Source organism: Crotalus tigris, unplaced genomic scaffold (genome assembly GCF_016545835.1).
Source record: "Crotalus tigris isolate CLP2741 ecotype Arizona unplaced genomic scaffold, ASM1654583v1 scf7180000018001.1161693, whole genome shotgun sequence".
NCBI classification, from domain to species: Eukaryota; Metazoa; Chordata; class Lepidosauria; order Squamata; family Viperidae; genus Crotalus; species Crotalus tigris.
In genome coordinates, this window is record NW_024096766.1 from 829,660 (window position 1) to 848,846 (window position 19,187).

Here is a 19,187-nt window from a genome sequence, read left to right on the forward strand (position 1 = left end):
TTATCACAACTAAAAAGCTAAAAAATTCCTGCCAGCTTGTAGCTCCCTAAAAATGTTAAGTTTAGTCCTGGTTTAACAAAATATTGCCTGCTATTATTCCTGTCACTTAGTAATAAAAAAGATCAAGATGGCATATTTACAGCTGCAACTTGTTTTTGATCATTGAAAAAAGCATTAAATATATCTCCAATGGGGATATTTTTCAGACTTTTTTTTTTTTGAAAAGCATTCATATTTACCTTTTCTACTCAGCATAATTTGTATTTTATGGAATTATATTTATGGAACATAGGAATAAGATTTAAATACTATACATTCTGTGTGTGCAGTTGCTCTTCTGCAACCGTGGATGGGTGGAACAAGAGAATGGCGATTGGACATACCAGAGAAGGCTCAGAACTGACCCACAACTCCTTGATGAGGAAAATGGCTTCATTGTTGTGAAGAGGAAGTTTTATTGTTTTATATAAGCCTATTTTCTATGCAACATTCTTGGAAAGATCAGTTAGACTGACACAAAGCATAAAGCTCTCGGGATGGGGATGAGGGAATACAGAAGCTATCTAATTTTTATATTAACCCAGCATTATGTAGCAACAATTCCTTGAAACTAACTAAAAATAAACAATACCTCCTCCCACTTTACTTCTAGAAATACTTAAAGAGTTATATTTCTCTCACAAGTTGTTTATTAGTAATAATGTTCTGCTACAAATATAATATTCTTCATTTTAACCAAAAGCTCTAACTTAAAGAGACACCATTTGGGCACATCATTTGACCCAGTGCATGCTGCATCTATGGATCAAGCAAAGAGTTAATTCATACTTCAGAGTCCACTCAAAAAGGGAAACTGTGAGGCCTTCTTTGCAAAGCAGTGATGCTCTGCTTCATGGTATCTTCCTGACTCATGGCCTTGAGATGATACCAGGTAAGAAAGAACAAGATGGCTTTCCTCCAGCCAAGGAAATTTGCTTTGCTTTGGCAGAAATGTGTTTTAAGTGTGTACATGCAGACAATTGACAAGGGCCAACCTGGTGGATAAGTGGCTACGTCTTACTACTTAACACCACCTCTCAGGGATGTCAAGGAGTGAAGAGACATCTTAGAAAAAGTTTCCCCTAATCCTACTTCTGAATGTTTTGATTTACTTGTTTTAAATTAAAACTATTCCTTAAATGCCTTCCATTTGCTATATATTTGGATTTACATTTATACAACAGCCCAATAAATCTTACTGTAAATGTGCAGTTTTGGTTGTGTTCGTATCCTCCAGGGAAACTAGCTAAGGAAATGGTGCAAGTATTGCTCCAGCAGAAGCCCACAATGATTCTGCCATCACACACTTCTCACATGTCACAAGAGTTGGATAGCATAACTGCTCTGCCTGAGGTGCAGGAAGATAGCAGAGGTATACTGTGTCGGGATGAGATTCAAAGGCCCAGTGACATGTCTACAGAAATGGCTTTACTTATCAACACAGGGTTGGGACATTGTCACTACCTCCATTGTAGAGAATAGAAAAAAGGTTTTCTTAAAAAATAAATAAATAAATAAATAAATAAAACCAGATCCTCCTGGCTTTGGTGAAAGAGGACAGTGAATGTGCTGTCACTCTACCAATGGATTCTCTTCTCCATTGTTGCCATAAAGTGAAGGTACGATTGCTCTGTTCCGTGAGATGATTCCACCTTCATCCAAATTTGTGAGAAATATTTATTTAAAAGGCTATGGGAAAGCCAGAGCTTTAAATAATGTAAATAAATAGGACACCTCTTAAGAATTTGGAAAGCATTTTCAAACTTTATTTACAACTGTCACAGTGACAAAAGTAGTTTGAAAAAAATGCTAGCTTTTTCCCTGAGGCTCAAAAAAGAATTTTACAGAAATATAGAATGTAATATATATAACAGGAAAAGTTCCACTGGAGTGTTTTGTTCCTCAGACATTCAAAAGTGACAGAAATACAAGCAACAACTGTATCTTTTAAAAAAGCAGAAAAATGATACGCAAATATTCAAAGACAAACAACAATCCCACTCTGTCCTTAAGCATTAAGGATTTTTGTTTTTCCAGGTCTGAGTGGTTAACATTTGACAACTACAAACTGGGACAAAAAAAATGGAGAAACAAAAAGTGACTTTTGAAGGAAAAAAAATAGGGCATTTCGGGTTGGGTGCAAGTGTGAAAGCTCATTGTACTGAACAGCAAGACAAGAATAGATTCAAGGATACAAAAACATTTGGATCCATCTATTTTAAAGCAACCTTGACAAGTGCAAGGGTGCAAGACGAATTTCAGTGATGCCCAAACATCCACCAAGACAGGTAGTATATGTGTTACAGGTTCTTGGCTGAAAAACACACACACAAGAACACTCAACTACATCCCTACAATCTCACATCCACATGTAACAATGATTCACAGCTGTTAAGTTATTGCCATTATGTGGAAAACACATGCGAGACGAGACTGAAAAAAGTAACCCTGCTGATTTCAACAAGCAACTCTAACCCATTACCAGCAATTTCACTACTCATGAGGTATCAAAAATAAGTGTACATGTGTGTAAGCGTGTGTCTTTTATATATAGCACATATACAGAGTTCCAACAAATTAGGAAAGGAATGGAAAAGATCATGGAAAACTAAGGATTATTTTGACTATCTTGTTAAGGCTATAATGTTTATACATTATGAAGTTTTAGTTTCTCCACAGTTAATATGGAATCATTGGCTTTTAATATCTGAAAGCCATACTGGTACTTGACATTTCAACTTTGTGGAACTTCCTGCCAAGAAGTCAGATACTGTTTTTTTTTTTTTTTAATGTGGCTGCCAATATAGCTTATCCAACTATTTGTTTGCCTTCTCAGAAGAGAGATTATATGGGACATGAGGAATGAGATGATAATGGGCAAACGAGAATCTGTGAACAAGGTAAGTCAATCAAAAATCCTTGGTTCAAAAAAAGTGTTATTTTCTCAACAATACTGAGATGCTGTAATACCTTTTGTTTTGTTTTTTTAACATAAGTCCTGCTTTCACCATCCTGCTTTTAAAGGGGATACTGATTCTCTTAAAGTCTTCCTATTTAACAGCCTTGTTGGCCCTGTACTATAATCATGAGCCCTTGATCCAGCATTAAACACATGACTAAATTATAAACCAGTACTTATGAAAAAGCTGCATTTCACAGCAACCAGATGCATTATAACAGAGAGAGTTAAACAGTAGCTTCAGTAGCAAGAAAGAAAATATTACTTATTTTCCATATCAAAATCTCCTGAAGTTTTTCTGAAGAAGCATTTCTTCCAATCCCACCTCCCAAACAAAATAAAATGTGATCTTTTACAGCCTAAACAAAATAACTGCAGAACAAGTAGTAAAGGCCATTTCTATAGTCAACAGCTCAATGGCCATACAAAGCTATTCACTGCGATGTTAAAATGCATGCTTAAAGAGGTGCCAAGAAAAAAAAAAGACATAAAAATATAGTTTATGTGCAACAGGTGAGCAAGCCAGTGCCAGACCCTGCAGCCTGATAAAGATGGTGTGATTTTTAAGATGCTAGGCTGTACAAGGCCAACCTAGTTATTGACCCATTGCTCCTCTATGGTGTTTCGCAGGAAAACTGCCTAACTTGGTAATGTCATAGGAGCATTTCAGTGGCTTGTCTTCCAGCCTCCAAACACATGCGCACATAAAACCAGAAAAAACACTATGAGAAGGCAAGATTTTGAGAGATGAACACTATTCTCATGCATTTGTAGCCAGTCCCTTACAGAACTTAGCTGCATTTATATTTGCAGTTATTTCTTCTAATACCACACACTTCAGAAGAAGCATGCTTCCTGCTGGCCTATTTCTCCACCAAAGCGCCCTCTAATTTCCTGGCTGCCCCAGGCAACCACCACAGAATTCAACAATGATCTTGAGAAGGGCAATCATTTTTGGCTTGCTTTGCCTGCCCAAACTTTCTTAGTTTTAGCTGGAGATTGTCATATCAAGCGCTTCAGTTCTCAATAGAGAATATGAAAAAAACTAAGATCTTGCAGGTGCAAAATTGAATGTCTTTTGTAGAAAAGACCCTTCAGAAAGCTGTTCTCTCCTCCTCAAGATGACCTAACATCTTGAGTAGAACAGAAGATCTTCGGTGCTTTTACTGCTCCTTGCTCTCTTTCTTTGCTTCATCACAGTTCTGTTCCTCTTCTTCCTGAACCAGGAACTCTTCAGGTGGCCATCTTAATTCTCCACTCTCTACATCTCCTTCTGTTGGCTCCACCACAATGGAAGGAAGACGGTCCTTCAGCTTACAATAACGATCAAAATCTGAAGGGTCAGGAAAAATCTGAAATAAGAGATTTACAATAATCAATGTCTCCAATCCAATGTATTTTCAGTAGATTTTCATTTATTCACAACTATCCAAGTAGCCCCCTGTAAACTTCAAAGATGAAACATTTTTTAAACTTAGGCTCATTCATATCCCAAATTATATTATTATTAAACTGATATTATCCCTTATTGTAAGATTTAAAGCATAGTAGGCAGCTGTGATTCTCAGACAATTTTTTGTTGCTTTCCTTTAGTGATCATTTCAAAGCCTTCCAGATGTTATTGATCTACAACTTCAGCAGTAGGCATGCCCACTGGTAAGGAATGCTAGCAGCAATGTCTAGGGAGCCAGAGATTCCCATTAATTTCTCTCTTTCCTTGCGTTTACTAGTTGGCTGGAGGTAAAAGGAGATAGTTTTACCCCCTTTGGCATTGATGGGATTGCTTGCCTTTGCTCATCTGACCAGACCCAACAGGATGGGTAAAGTTCCCTTCTATGAAGAAATACCATCTAGCACAGTGGTTCTCAACCTTTGTAATGCCATGACCCCATAATACAGTTCCCCATGTTGTGGTGACCCCCAATCACTTATACATCACCGGGTGCCAGGGGCGTGGCCAAAGAAAAGGGGAAAAAATGGTGGACAGCCTTGTTTGGCGACCCCCGTGAAATGGTCGTTCGACCCCAAATGGGGTCCCAACCCACAGGTTGAGAACCACTGATCTAGCAGAATGCAGGAGATATGCCTTCCCTATCATAGCACCTGCCCCCATGGAACAACATTCCTCTCAAAGTCTAGATGATCCTGACCCTATCCGTCTTCCTTAAGATGCCAAAGGCTTTGTTTTCCCTCGAGTCTGGTGATTATTAGTCTGCCATTTGATTGGCAAAATAAAAGGGATTTTTTTAGACCTCATGAACATTGCATTGATTGTTATTAGATTTTTGTAAAAAAATGTTTACTCTCAACTGCTGTATTTGTGAGATATTGACCATATAAATGGTTAAATAAGGAAAGCTCTCTTGGTGCATTTTGTACACATAAGACATTAGGAAAATTGATCTTCAGGTTACTCTAATGTCTATAAATAAGTATCAAATGTGATTATACTGCACAAAGAATCCACAATACAACAGATGTCCTGTCCATCAACTTCCTGAAACATCATTATATATAATTCAGTTCTGGAGCTAGGTCTAGGTTACCCATAATGTATGAATTATGTCAATACTTGACTAACTGGATATTATCAAGCAACCCACTACGCTTATGTCTCAAATTCTCCTCTTGAAGGGTTGTTCGTCTCTGTTCCTGATACTCCACTGGATTCTTGCCAACATCAGACCATACACAAATATACTTTCACCCATTACATTAAATAACCTGCTATTTTACTCTGGCCAAGTTAGCACTGCCAAGATGTTACTGTTGGCAAGGCAGTATTTTGATAATTCCATTGCTTCACTGTCTGAGCTCTTTGCAGATACTCAACAGGTAACATTTCCTTAGTCAATTTTTGCCACCCTAGTGTCCCCCAGATGTTTTAGACACTAGCTCTCAAGCCTGCACCTGCATTTGACCTAAAGATACTGAGAACTGCATTTCAACAAATTTGAATATTATGTAAATGTACAACTACTATGCTAGGTAGATATTTCCAGATAATAGAAATATCAATTAAACTCATATGGAAATAACTACAATATTAATGTCTGATCTATTCCACTCTAAGAATTTTTCATCCCATCAGTCCTACACTGATCACTTAGAAAGCTATTATAAACTCAGCTGAAGATTCCATCTCACCATTAAAACATATCAGATGACCAAACAAACCCTGTATAGAGTCTACAGGTTGTGTATAAAGCAGTGGTGGTGAACCTATGGCACAGGTGCCAGAGGCAGCACTCGGAGCCTTCTTTGTGGGCACACATGCCGTTGCCCCAGCCTTGCCACTGCCCGCGACCCCCTCCTTACCAGCAACCCCCTGGAGGAGAGTCGCCCCTGAGCGTAGCCCATGTGGAGCAGCGCAGCCAAGGACATGGCAGCTAGGCAGCATAGACAAGACTCTGCCCTCACGCCCCAACATGCACAGTTGATGCTGCGGGGCGTGGGCAGAGGGTGTGGCTGCCATGGCGCTGCTGGGCTACCTGGGCGATCTACGGCGGACCCTGGAGGCGGTGAGTGGCCCTGCGGGCAGGCAGGGTGGGGTGGAGCAGGGGCGGGGCAGGGGGTGGAGCGGGGGCAGGGCTAGTTTTTGGGCACTTGGTCTCTAAAAGGTTTGCCATCACTGGTATAAAGCATTAGATTTAGCTAACTATTGTTTCCCATTCAAGAGGCGGGGAAATGTTGGCATTTACTTAAAGTTGCTTTCTTCAGCAGAACATTTCCAAATTGTTCAGCAGTACAATTCCCATTATCCTCAACCAACACTATCAGGTGACTCTAAATTTGGGGGGAGAGATGAGCTGCAGTGAAGCCCGAAGTTCATAATTTGGATAAGCCAATATACATCCTCAATAAGGGAACAAAACACCTCCTATATCTATAATGAACAGCAGCACAGGACAGAACAGCATTAAACCTTCTTTGTTATGGCAAGCACATTAGATCAAAGTGGAATAGCCATTTTGAAAATATGCTGACCTACCCCACATTAAAGCAAGGAATAAATGATTTCTTTAAATAAATATCCCCCCAAATATATATGTTTGTGTGTGTGATTTAAATAGCCTAAAGAATCTTATCTGTAACAGCTGCACAGATAGAAGAGGTCAGGATTTTTCCACTAAGTCATGCTTTTTTAAAATAATCAAGGAAGCATAAAAATGAGATGTTGCAATTGCACTCAAGGATTATGGATGGGCCAATGGAAAATAAATGAAGTCACATTTCCCAGCACATGACAGAGAAACAAGCATAAGCTGTCAATAGAAGCAAAGAAACAAGAGCCTTTGCATAATGACATTTTAATCCATGAAGATAGTCAGCTGAATATTGCTTGCACTCTTTATAAGAGGAGGAGACAGACTTAAAAACTATCTTTGTAGTTTTCAGAGCTGAGCATTGGAGTAAACATTGTCTTCCTCTCTGAATGCTAACTGTACTTTTAACCTAGCATCTCCTTGAATTCAATTCCTGGTAATTACTTGCAAACCATATAGTTTTCTTGCAATTTGATTTATCGCTGCTTTCATCCGGGATAGTTTTTCAATTTCTCAGTCTAGTCTACAACTCCTGAAAACTCATGTTGTTTTCCTATCCAAGTTTAACTAGATTCAATCCTGGTCAATACTGGAGATCAGCAGTGAAGTACTACTATCTGCTGTAGACAATTATCCTCTACTGTCAACAAAAACATTGAATCTATAGTATCTATCAAGATTAATCCCCAAATACAGATTTTATAGCTGAAATATAGACACCTATCTTTCCTACTTCTACCCATCACTTACTTTTTGTTGTATCTTGCTTGTTGCTAGAATCCTGCATACTCTTTTGAGCCATTTTGGTTCAAAGCAAGTTATAGACTTGGTACTTTTCCCCCAAAAGCCCCTTGTTATTGTCTACTATGTTGCTTTTGTTCAATTTTCTAGAGAGGATGTATTGCAAAATCCCTTTCTGCTCTGCATTTTATATATATCTTCACCTATGGCAGCAATAACAATTTTTTTTATAAAACTAAACATTTAACAAACTCTTTTTCAGGCAACAGAGACATAGGAAGTGGACTGATGCATTATGAATGTATTCTGTGGCTGCCATAAGAGGAAGAACCAAATGTTAGGGGGAAAAATCACTTGTTCAAATACAATAATTTACCATTTATTATTATTATTATTTTATTTGGAATACGCATAGATAAGAATACTTATGTGCTAGGCACCTCAAAGAAGAGAGAAAAATAAAACTTAAAACTTGAAGATAAACATCTTTTCCTGTGCCAAGTGACACTCCACCCCCTTCCTCTAGAATTGACTGAACTTAGCCCCAGAATGGAAAAAGTGCTTAACCAAGCCATGCTAGTAAGAAAAACAATACTACTGAGAAGAGTTTATAAGCATCTAGCTATTAACTGTGTCCCAGTCCATGCAGCCTACAAGACCTTCACTGAAACTAGCAGTAGCAGGCATGGACATATTTAGTCAGTGCTATCTGAATGCAGCCCCAACCCAAAGTTACTGATGGTACTATCTGGTTGCAACCCCAAGCATGTGCAACATGATTCAGTGAACCTACCAGTGACACATTAAGACTACTTTTTGCTACTCCATTAAGATCCACTCCTGTGAATGCAAAGGCCACAGGTCATCCAGCTGGTCCATTTTGAGTTTGATGAACACCAACGATATTAATAGTTCAGAGGTTTTGGTGCTGTGGATCTCAGGAAGATTTGTCTTTAACAGTGTGTAAATCAACACCCAACAAAGACGGTCCAAAACAAACAAATGTGCCGTGCAGTCCAAGTCACGGTCCAAAACAAACAAATGTGCCGTGCAGTCCAAGTCACGTATATCAGAATTGCTTCTACTTCTACAGCCAATAGATAAGAGATAAAGAGATCTCACTACAAGACATCACCCTGACTTCATTTGTACACATAAACTTAATACTGCTACTTCACACAACAGCTCGGGTTGCTTTTGCATCAGCTTTGAGTGCCTGCTGTCATCAGGATTAATGCATTTATTTATTTATTAATGCAATTATTTACCACTTCTTCATGGCAATTTCAATTTAAATATATAGAAAAAGAATGCTTGCCTCAAAATGTTGTTTATTCAACCCAGCTACCACAATGAGAAGCTGCCTCAATGGTCATCACTTCAGATTCCATTCTGAGGGGGGGGGGGTTGTTTTTTTTTAAAGGAGTTTCAACATATCATTATTTTGACAGCGAAGCAGGGATATTTTAGTCAACTTCAGTTTCAAACACCATGATTAGTGCTAGACTGTCATTAACAATCAAACTTGGAAAAAGGACATAGTCATTTTCAGGTAGAAAGGATAATAGGAGAACATAATGGATGGGACCCCAAATTTAGGCTGAAAACTAACAAAGCCTTTGTTTCAATATTCAAACAACATTTTAAAAAAGAATAAAATTCACTGAACAAGAATGTTGGGATATTCATTCCCCATTAAATTAGATCTTGCCACTTTCAGCTGTATGTTGATATTAATAAAATGTAGAGGGAGAAGAGTTTCCATACATTACAGCATTATTACACAGTTCCAAACTTGTCCTTCTTCCGATGAAGAGGGCAAAAGTCTGTATGTATATTCTGGATGTTTTTCCTGGCTTCCATTTGCTATTTATTTAGCAAAAGAGGCTTTCTCTGACCTGGCACTTTCCTGGCTGTCGGACTAAAGCCTCCAGCATCCAAGCAGCATTGGCAACTCTAGTTGAGGGATGGCTGGAAGCAGTAATCCAGGACATCTGCAGTTTGCCAGACTAGGGAAAACTCCGCTAAAGGATTGCTAATTTAACAGTAACATTAATCACTTTCAATAATCCTGGACTTTATTACTTAAGGCTGTGTTGAAAAGCTCCTCCACACAAGAAAACAAATAATTTATATCAGAAAAGAAAGCTAAGCTAGTTTTTACGTGCAGTACATTGGGGTGGGGGTAGATTGTAAATTTTAAATTAAAATGCTTGTCTGAAATGGTACCACTTAGATAAGCTAAAACTGGGTGAGGGTTCAAATTTAACCAATAAAAATATCTGTAAAAAGCTTAAAGCTTCTAGAACAGGGGTAGGCAACCTTGGCTCTCTTATGACTCGTGGACTTCAACTCCCTGTTCTAGTTTAAGACAAACAACATTATGCATTCCAGATGCTTTGGACTACAATTCCCATGCTTTCTCATTCTGCACGAGGCTCATGAGAATCAAAATCCAAAATCAAACTGAGTACAGGTAGTCCTTGACTTACAACCACAATGGAGCCCATAATTTCTGTTGCTAAGTGAGACATCTGTCAAATGAGTTTTGCATGATTTTATGACCTTCCTCACCATAGTTGTTAAGTGAATCACTGCAGTTGATAAGTTAGTAAACTGGCTATTAAATGAATCTGGCTTCCCCACTGACTCTGCTTGTCAGAAAGTTGCAAAAAGTGATCACATGACCACCCTGGCACACTGCAACCATCATAAATATGAACCAGTTGCCTAACATCTGAATTTTGATCACATGACCATGGAGATGCTGCAAAGGTCATAAGTGAAAAACGGTCATAAGTCACTTTTTCCAGTGCCGTTGTAACTCTGGTCATTAAATGAACCATTGTAAGTCAAAGGTTGCCTGTACCCTCTTGTCTCTCTCTCTCTCTCCCTTTGAAAGAGAGAGAGGCAGCAGGGTTGCCAACACATCCTCTCTCTCTCTCCATACTGCATGTGATTAAATGAATTTAATTTATAGTTATCAGTAGTTAATAATAGCTAATAACTAAGAGTTAATAGTTACCAATAAACTTTTTCTCTGAAAAATGATGCAAAACTTCAAATCAAAAATACTTGTAAAGAAGCAAGCCAAAGTCAAGCAATGGAAAAGCTTGTAGAGCAACATCTTCAAATCTACTCCAGCTGGATCACTTCTTTTCTATCTTTATCCCATTCCAGGTTATCTAAAAGGTGGCCCAGTAGCTTCAAGTGGCATCTACTTGGAAATTTCCAGAGTGGGCTTCTAAGAAAAAAAACCTGTGTATGGCAGAGGTCCCCAACCCTTGGGCTGTGGCCCTCTACTGGGCAACGGCCCATTCAAAACCGGGCTACACAAGTGGTGGGGCACTGCAGACGTGCACACACAGCTTGACTTGCGTGAGAGCCCTGGTTCTTCTCCCCCCCCCCCGTCCCCGCCAAGCCGTAAAGGTTGGGGACTGCTGGTGTATGGTACCATTTGGTAATTTCCAAAATATGCCCCCAACAAAAAAAATTGGGATGGGGACTTAAGGGGCAAAATGGGTAGTTTTGCAGATTTTTAAAGCACCCATTTCACCTTTTAGAGCTTCTTACAAATTCCTCCCCAAATGGGTCCTGGCTCCACCCACTTTGAGGATACAGCCCCAGGCATGGCTTACAAAGCCTGGCATTGTTACTTCCTGGAGTTCCTATCCCAGTCTTGAAGACAGATGCTTTGCTTATTCATAAATGCATTACTTAGCATCTGATTGAGAACTCAGAACAGGAGGGAAATAACTCTCTGGATCACATTTGAGTTGTTGCACTTCCTGATTTGATTGGAGCGGGCAGCTATTAGTTTGGGGAATGCTGACATTTGAAAGTGCACAATGCAATACAGACATTCTTGGTAGGAGTAATAGATTAGGATGAGATTTTTTTTTTCTGTCCATCCTAGAAATAAAATTATGTTCTCAGGCTGGAGAATTCTTTATGTAGAATCAAAAATCATCAGAACAATACTGCAGCAACCTTCTAGAAAACTGCAGTTCTCTTCAGCTTCCAGTGGCTTCCTCTTTCAGATTCATAAGGAGAGAAAAAATGGCTGTTCTAACCTCTGAACCAGAGGGGTGTGTGTGTGTGGTGTGCATGCAGATTAGTATCTACCATCTGGTGTATCTCTAAATGTCTTCTAAGAGATAACAAGGAACCTACAAGTCCCAATTTTTATAGCAGCAGAAACTCTGAAGATGGAAACATGTTTTAAAGATCTCAACTGTGTTCAGGTTTGTGTTCAGATTCACCAAGAAATCCTAGAGCACCATTTGTCATTTTCAAGTCATGTACTGTATATGCCTGGAGTCATGGTGCTTTCTAGCATCCAATGATTTTGTCTTGCAAATATATAGACAACCAATAAATCCATACTGTAGAAGTTTAGATAATCATTTTAGCATCCTAAAATGATCTGAACTAAAGGTACAGACATAGCACAAGTGAGGATGAGGTCAAAGCCAAACTTCTAGTCATTCTAAATGGCATTTTTTTCCCAATACAGCAAATGAGTTTGAGAAGTTTAACTCACTTAAATCACTGAATTCTAGCTTCTGGTCTGATCAAAGTTAAAGGCCACAAACGTTTTCTAGATCAAGTTCAAACCACATAAACACCAGTATACTTATAAGAGACTATGCCATGTAGCATGACCTTAGAATTGTTTTTGTTCTGTGAGATAGAGATTAAGAAAACATTCTTCAAAAACACTTTAAAATCTGAATTGCTGGCAGTTTGGATGATTTATGAGCCAAAATATAGTCATAAAATCATCCCAAGTCCAAACACTGCCAAGTCTTTTGTGGGCAGGAATAAGCAAAAGATAATGAGCTTAAGGCCATTGATTTAACAGGGCTTCTGCTTCACTCAGTAGAAATTGTATTGGTAGTCTAAACATATTGAACTTAATCCACCTGGACAAGTTATCTGAAACACAAAGTTTACTTATTCTAATACAAGTCAGCCTCAAAATAGTTAAGACCCTTGAGCCTTATACTGGAAATTCATGTGGCTTTTTTCAGTTCTGATGCAATGTTTGCTAACTGTATTTTTCCACTGGGATTCATTCCAAAATCAAGGTTTTTTTTTTTAAAAAAAAAACAGTTAAAATTAGCCTGAAGTAACAAAGATTCCTTGCACTACTATTGCACCTAAAGGACATTAGATAATTGAATGTGAAAAATAAGTCAGAAGAGACCTACACATCTTCCATTCGAAGGACAGAGCAGAGTTAAGAGCCACTGAGGAGGGAAAACCCTAATGGGGTTAGAAAATGCTTAAACAAAACCTACTATGGCTTTTCAAAATCGAAATGCCACTTTATACAGAGCAACCTACAAATATTTATTCAGAAATATGTTGAAAGGACTTGAGTAGTATTCAATCAGATCAAAGCCCTATACTGTACAACTGGTTAATCTGCCTCTGCAGTGATCAGCCAGATCACTATTAGTTATCCACAAACTGGATCAGAATGGCAGTATTCACTCATGCCTGTAATTTATGCCTTTTATATGCCGTTCACTGCGATTTCAGGCTTATAAACACTGATATAACAACATCCAAAGTAACCAATCATTACATCCAAATCAAGAATTTGTTAAAAACAAACAAAAAGTTATCAAAGCCAGGGTAGAAAGAAATGCTTTAAGGCTATACACTAGCAATAGCAATAACACTTTGTAATGCTTTATAGCCCTCCCTAAGCAGTTTAGAGAGTTAGCTTATTGCCCTCAATTATCTGGGTCCTCATTTTACCAACCTCAGAAGGATAGAAGGCTGAGTCAACCTTGAGCTGGTCAGAATCGAACTCCTGGCAGTGAGTGGTGAGTTAGCCTGCAATACTGCATTCTAACCACTGCGCCACCACAGCTCTTAAAGTATGCTACTGAATTATAACATTATTACTCAATGTCAAATTTATTCCAAGTTCTAGGAGGCAATGTAAAAAATAGCACACTTAGATGTTCATATTAAACATATCAGTGGCAGGCCAGCAATGAAGTTGCTTTAGTTCAGGGAGTGATATGATGCCCTGAGTGTATCCTGGGCCAGGTGCAATCTCAGAGTCATCTTCAAGGGCCACCCTCTGGAGAGATTATAGTAATCCAACCTTCAGGCCATCAAAATATATATACCAATGCTCAATCTTTCTTCTCCAGGATTAACACGAAAATATTACCCAAAGGTGATAAAAAAAACCCTTCTTCCCAATGATCTAAAACACACCAGAGATCCAACAGGACATCTAATTCTTAATGGGAACTGCAATAACTCCACATACATCCAGATTAAACCCATCTCCCATATTCTGAATGAACCTAATAGTGGGTATTGAGAAAGATGTAGCCATAATGTTTAATACCACTTATATCTTAAAAGAAGAAAGTCTTATCCTTCATGAATTTATCCGCTGAATTCCTCAACAGATCTTTTTCTTCAAACTGTTTATACATTTACTTGCAAATAAATCACTCCAAGAGCCCTCCAAACCCAAAAATACACTAGATTCTGTGCTTTCTAACTGCTCTTGCCAAGGAAACATTACAAATAGCTTTGTAAATTTTAAAATATTAAGAACTAATTCATTAGCCTTCTAAAAATACTACTATCTAATCCCAGCTGAATCCATTAGCAATTTGCAGTTAGTTAGCTGCAATACTGTTTTTTTGTTGTTTTTGTTTTGTATGGCAGTAAATTTACCTGATAGGATAGTCCATCCTTGCGGGGGCTTAAACCAATCTCATCCATAGTTGGAGCACTCATCACCTCAGTCATGTCAGCTGATCTCAAATAATCAGGGCTGGAAACAAAGGCAGAGAGACAACTTCAGCAATTATTCTTTTATTCAGCCACAATTAATAGCAGACAAGCAAAGAAGACTTAGAACTCCATATTGATAAGGAATTTTAATACAGATTAAGATACTTAACCATTTCAATGCATATATCCAGTCTTAAGTCAGAGTCACCTTGATATTTTGGAAAGAAAGTACTTCAATCTATTCTGGAAGAGATTGAAAAACACTGTCCTGCAGATTCTATGAAGGCTTCAGAATTAAGAATTTTAAACCAAAGGCATGACTCTTGCTTTGCATTTTTATTGACTGAGCCACCTAAAGGTTTCAGATTGATTCATTCTATAGCCCTGGTTTTAGTTTCAGCCTTACAGTGTTTCCAATATAATTTATTTTGAAAGCAAAAGTAGATTTACTTCTGTATGTTAGCATGTAATTCCACCTCAATTTCCCAGCACAATAATTGTTAAAAGTTTCTTGCACCCACTTAAGTTTTAATAGAGATAAAAACAATGCAATAAGGAAATAGCATTGCAGGTTTCACTGGTTGTTCTACACTGAAAGGCATCTTTTAGAATACTTACTCCAGATAATATCACACAAGAATGTGAATATAAAGAATGTGCACCCATCAATCATCAGTGGCCAAACTATAATTGGTAGAAGGTTTTATTGTAACAGTCAAGACATGAGACTGGTCTTTATTCTTTGCCTATTCTTACAGTACCTGCTGCTTTTCTAAATTAATACTTTAAGTGCTACAAATACTGAATTGTCCAGCATTAGCTTTGTTTAGCTTAAAAATAATAAGCCAGATCATCCCAAGGAATCACTTCCACAAGTAACAATTGTATCATTACAGCATATTTTAATTCCATGATACATATCATACTTTTAAGTTATAACAAGAAATTTCTGCTGCTGGTAGGAGCTTACACTTTTATATTTTGATTGGACAGACTGAAAAAAGTAAGAAAATATTATTGGAGACATCCAGTTGTTTGAAAGATGTTTGAAAGAGTTGTTTGAAAGATGGGCGGCCATATAAATAATTTAAAGAAAGAAAACAACAATGCATGTTCCTGCTGCATTTTTACACACACACACACACACACACACACACACAAAGGGAAGCAACATTTAGAAGAGTTTTGCATATACCAAGTTACACAGACTGAAACAACAGTTGATTTCTTTCTTCCCCAATTTCTTTCCTTTCCACTCTTTGTCCCTTGGTCTTAATATCTTAGGGAACAAGACTTTCATCTTGTCCTTAGAATACATACACATCTTACTTCAGCCCCACCTACCTAATGGGCTGCCACAACTCTCTTCACAGCAAGTTCAGAGAAAACTATCACCATCACTTGAACTCTACAGAGTTGGTGAAGAGGCAACAAGTTGGTCAGCATTATTTATGAGAATGATTTAGAGCTATCAGTAACACTGGGGTAGCCTTAGTGTCTTGGTTTGCAAGAAAATGGGGAAATAACTGTGATAGGGATTTGAGGTCAGCCAGACAGCTAGACTTTAAGACAATCAGAATAGAAAACAAAACATGTTGCAGCTAAATGGAACATTGGTTTGAGTTTTTTAACAAGGTATATAAAGGTTAGTTAATTGGCCAGAGAACCATCCAAGCTGCAGTGTCTGGCAACAGAATCATAGGTAAAGCAACAAAGAAAATCCACCAAGATAAAATACATCAGTTGCCAGAGATCTCAGCATTTCATTTCACAGGTTTTATAGAGGAAAGATCACTTTCCTGACACTGTTTCTGCACTAGCTCTTTCAGAAGAGATGGAATGCACATTTTAATCGTGTCATACTTGCCACTTGTACTCAAGAGTACTGGATCCTGGTAAAACTGCTAAGAATTTACTGTCTGCCAAAAGGTATTTATTGTTCTAATGGCATTTGTCAAGAGAAGCGGTAATATACAGGCTACTGATGAGAAAGAGACATTGGGAATATATGCACACCAGGGCTTAATATCTGAGGGAGGGGGGAAAACTATTTTCCCCCTTGTGCTCTCTGCCAAAAGGCAAAAATACTTTAAGCATCCTTACTTACATCAAGCCAGCCTTTCTTGAAAACATTCCAGGAAGGCAGTTATACAACTTTGCCGCAGCTCACTCCTCTTCTAACAACAAAGAAATCGGGCTGCACTCAGTTCTAAAGTGTGAGCTTAACCCACTGAATGCACCTGCCATAAAATGCACATTTGGAGCCCCCGTTTTTGTGCAAGACCAAATTTTCAAACTGGGGGATAAATCCGATGGAACCAGGAGTTTTTGAACTTCTACCCAGAGCCCCTGGTTCTCTATTATGGCTTACATTCCGGATTATGGATTGGGGCTTCCGAGTTAATTGAAACATCCAGAAGGCAAATGACAAAATCTTAAATCCATTTTTTCTCCCCACTGACCCCCCCCCTCCAATCAAGCTTACTACTTCCCAACCAGAATAATACTTTGGTCTAGTCACCAGGCTAGAAAGCAGGAGATTTGTGAGTTCAAGTGCAGCCTTAGCCATGAAAGCCAGCTGGGTGACTTTGAGCCAGTCACTCTTCCTCAGTCCAGCCCACCCCACAGGGTTGTTGTGAAGAATATAGGAAGAGGAAGCTGTGTTGGATAGGTTTGCTGCCTCAAGTTATTTGTAAAAGTAATAAAGGCAGAATACAAATAAACAAAAAGCAGCAATTGTAGCAGCACGGAACTCCTGCCTTTTTGATCGTCTTGAAAGAAGCAGCTGTTTAGCAGCAAACTTCCTACAGCGATTGAGTTTTCTTCAGCTCGACATAGCGTCTTCCCCACCATCTGTGGAGTGAGGGGACAGGAGAGAGCCCCCGATAAGGAAACGAGGGGGGTGGGAGAGAGGAATCTTCATTGCTATCTGCGGAATTCTTCTAACAGGCCGGTTCTTTTGTCCGGATTCTAATAACCCTGATGCCTCCCCCACTTCCACTCCCCAAAGCTGATGAGACAGTGCTCCATAGATTTAAAAAAAAAAAAAAAAAACCCTAGGGAGCTGAACAGTTGCAATTAGGAATACCGAAAAAAACAAAACAGCTGCTGGGTCGTTTTTTTTGTTTTTTTTCTCACAGAAACCAAGCCAGTAGCTGTTTTGTTTTCTCCATGGAGCTCCAGCTGGAAGAAATTAACACTTGCTGACAAAATCCCCCGAGGATATCGCAAGCAGCCAGCCTCGATCCAGACACCCCCTCCCCTTTTCTCGAGCGGAGAGCAGCCGCCTCGCCCCGCAAACGAGTCCTCCACAGCCTCCTCTGGCAGGAAAGCCCAGATCCGCCTGAACTGGCTTCTCCTGGCGCGGTGAAGCGGAGGACAACCGAGGGATGAAAAGCAGCGCTTCGGAAGTAACCTCTCCTCTCCTCCCAGCAATAGGACGTGCCGCGACTGCTAAGCAGGTTCCCGGAACGCCATCCGCCGTTTCCGGGTAGACTTGGGCTCCCGAGAGTTCAGCTGGACCCGCTTGCGGGTGGACCCAGGACAGGGTCGGGATTGCAGGCGCCGTCCTGCCTGTTTTGCGCCGGAACGGAGGGGACGCGCCCACGGCTTGTGTTCGTGGCGCCCCTCCCCCCTCCTTTCTTTGTTTCTCCCTCCCGCCTTCACCCTGCCCACCCCTCCAACATTCCTTGAAGTTCTCCGTCCTGGTGGCTCGCAAAAGGTGGCGTAAAGCTCTCCCGATTTCACCTCTATCATCGACCCGCACCCCTCGCCAGCTACGCCGCAGAGCCCCCCTCCGGGTACTCACCAACGAATGGAGAAAAATACAGACATGTAGTCCTAACAAAGAGGTCGACCCAACGTCCTTTTGCAGCTCAGCACAGGAGTAGTGCAAGGAGGGGGACGAACTCGACCAACAAAAAAAAAAAAAAAAAAAGAGCGAGCGATTGAGCGGGCTAAGCTTCCCAGTAAGAAACTATCGCCAGAATAGCACTCGGAAGATAAACGCCCATTCGGGTTTTTGTTTGTTTGTTTTTTTTTTCCCCGAGTTGTTTAGCTTGCAGCTGCTGGGTTAGCGTGTTTTTCCCTACCCGACGCAGCTACAGGTTTCTTCCACTAAACTGACCAGCACAAAGAGTTTGAGAGCTATTTTTATAGACGAGGGGGGCGTGTCTGGGCTCACAAAGCCCGCCCTCTGCCTTCGATGATGTCACAAAACTCATGAATGGTTTTGTGCGTTTGGCCTGTAGCAGAGCCGCGCCGCGGAAGAAAGCAGCAGGCTTCGGGGCATTTCTATTGGACGCCTGGTCTGGCATCATCTTCGGCACGAGTCCGGCTTGCCGCTGGTGTGCGTTGTTACCTAACGCTGATCTCAGTCGATCCAAGTTTGGCCATAAACCCTCCTCCGATTTCTCCCTCTCTCCCTCCCCCATTCTTTTTTGAATGCGTGGCTATGGGCTTCAGGGAAAACTATTTAAAGCATCTCTCTCTCCTGTGAGAAATAATTCTTTTGGGAAGGGTAAGAGGAGCCCTTGGCAACACAAGAGTCTTGCAGAAGCAGAATACGATCGTTGAGAAAATCGCCGGAAGATGCAGACAGGGACGGCGTTTCATTCATAATAATGGAT

The 19,187-nt window shown here is 39.8% G+C and overlaps 1 protein-coding gene across 2 annotated transcripts; it reads right to left on the reverse strand.

Moving 5' to 3' along the window:
• Nucleotides 1–1,776: 1,776 nt before the first annotated feature.
• On the reverse strand, nucleotides 1,777–18,691 carry LBH (LBH regulator of WNT signaling pathway). 2 transcript variants are annotated; one of them, XM_039346522.1, is made up of 3 exons: nucleotides 18,368–18,691; nucleotides 14,500–14,599; nucleotides 1,777–4,350 (listed from the first exon to the last, which is right to left on the reverse strand). In XM_039346522.1, the coding sequence occupies exons 1-3, from the start codon at nucleotides 18,391–18,393 to the stop codon at nucleotides 4,162–4,164; spliced, it is 315 nt and encodes a 104-aa protein (XP_039202456.1). In that variant the 5' UTR covers nucleotides 18,394–18,691; the 3' UTR covers nucleotides 1,777–4,161. The 2 variants fall into 2 exon arrangements, with proteins under 2 accessions (XP_039202456.1, XP_039202457.1); XM_039346523.1 differs by lacking the exon at nucleotides 18,368–18,691 and adding an exon at nucleotides 16,667–17,953.
• Between the last annotated feature and the right edge of the window lie 496 nt (nucleotides 18,692–19,187).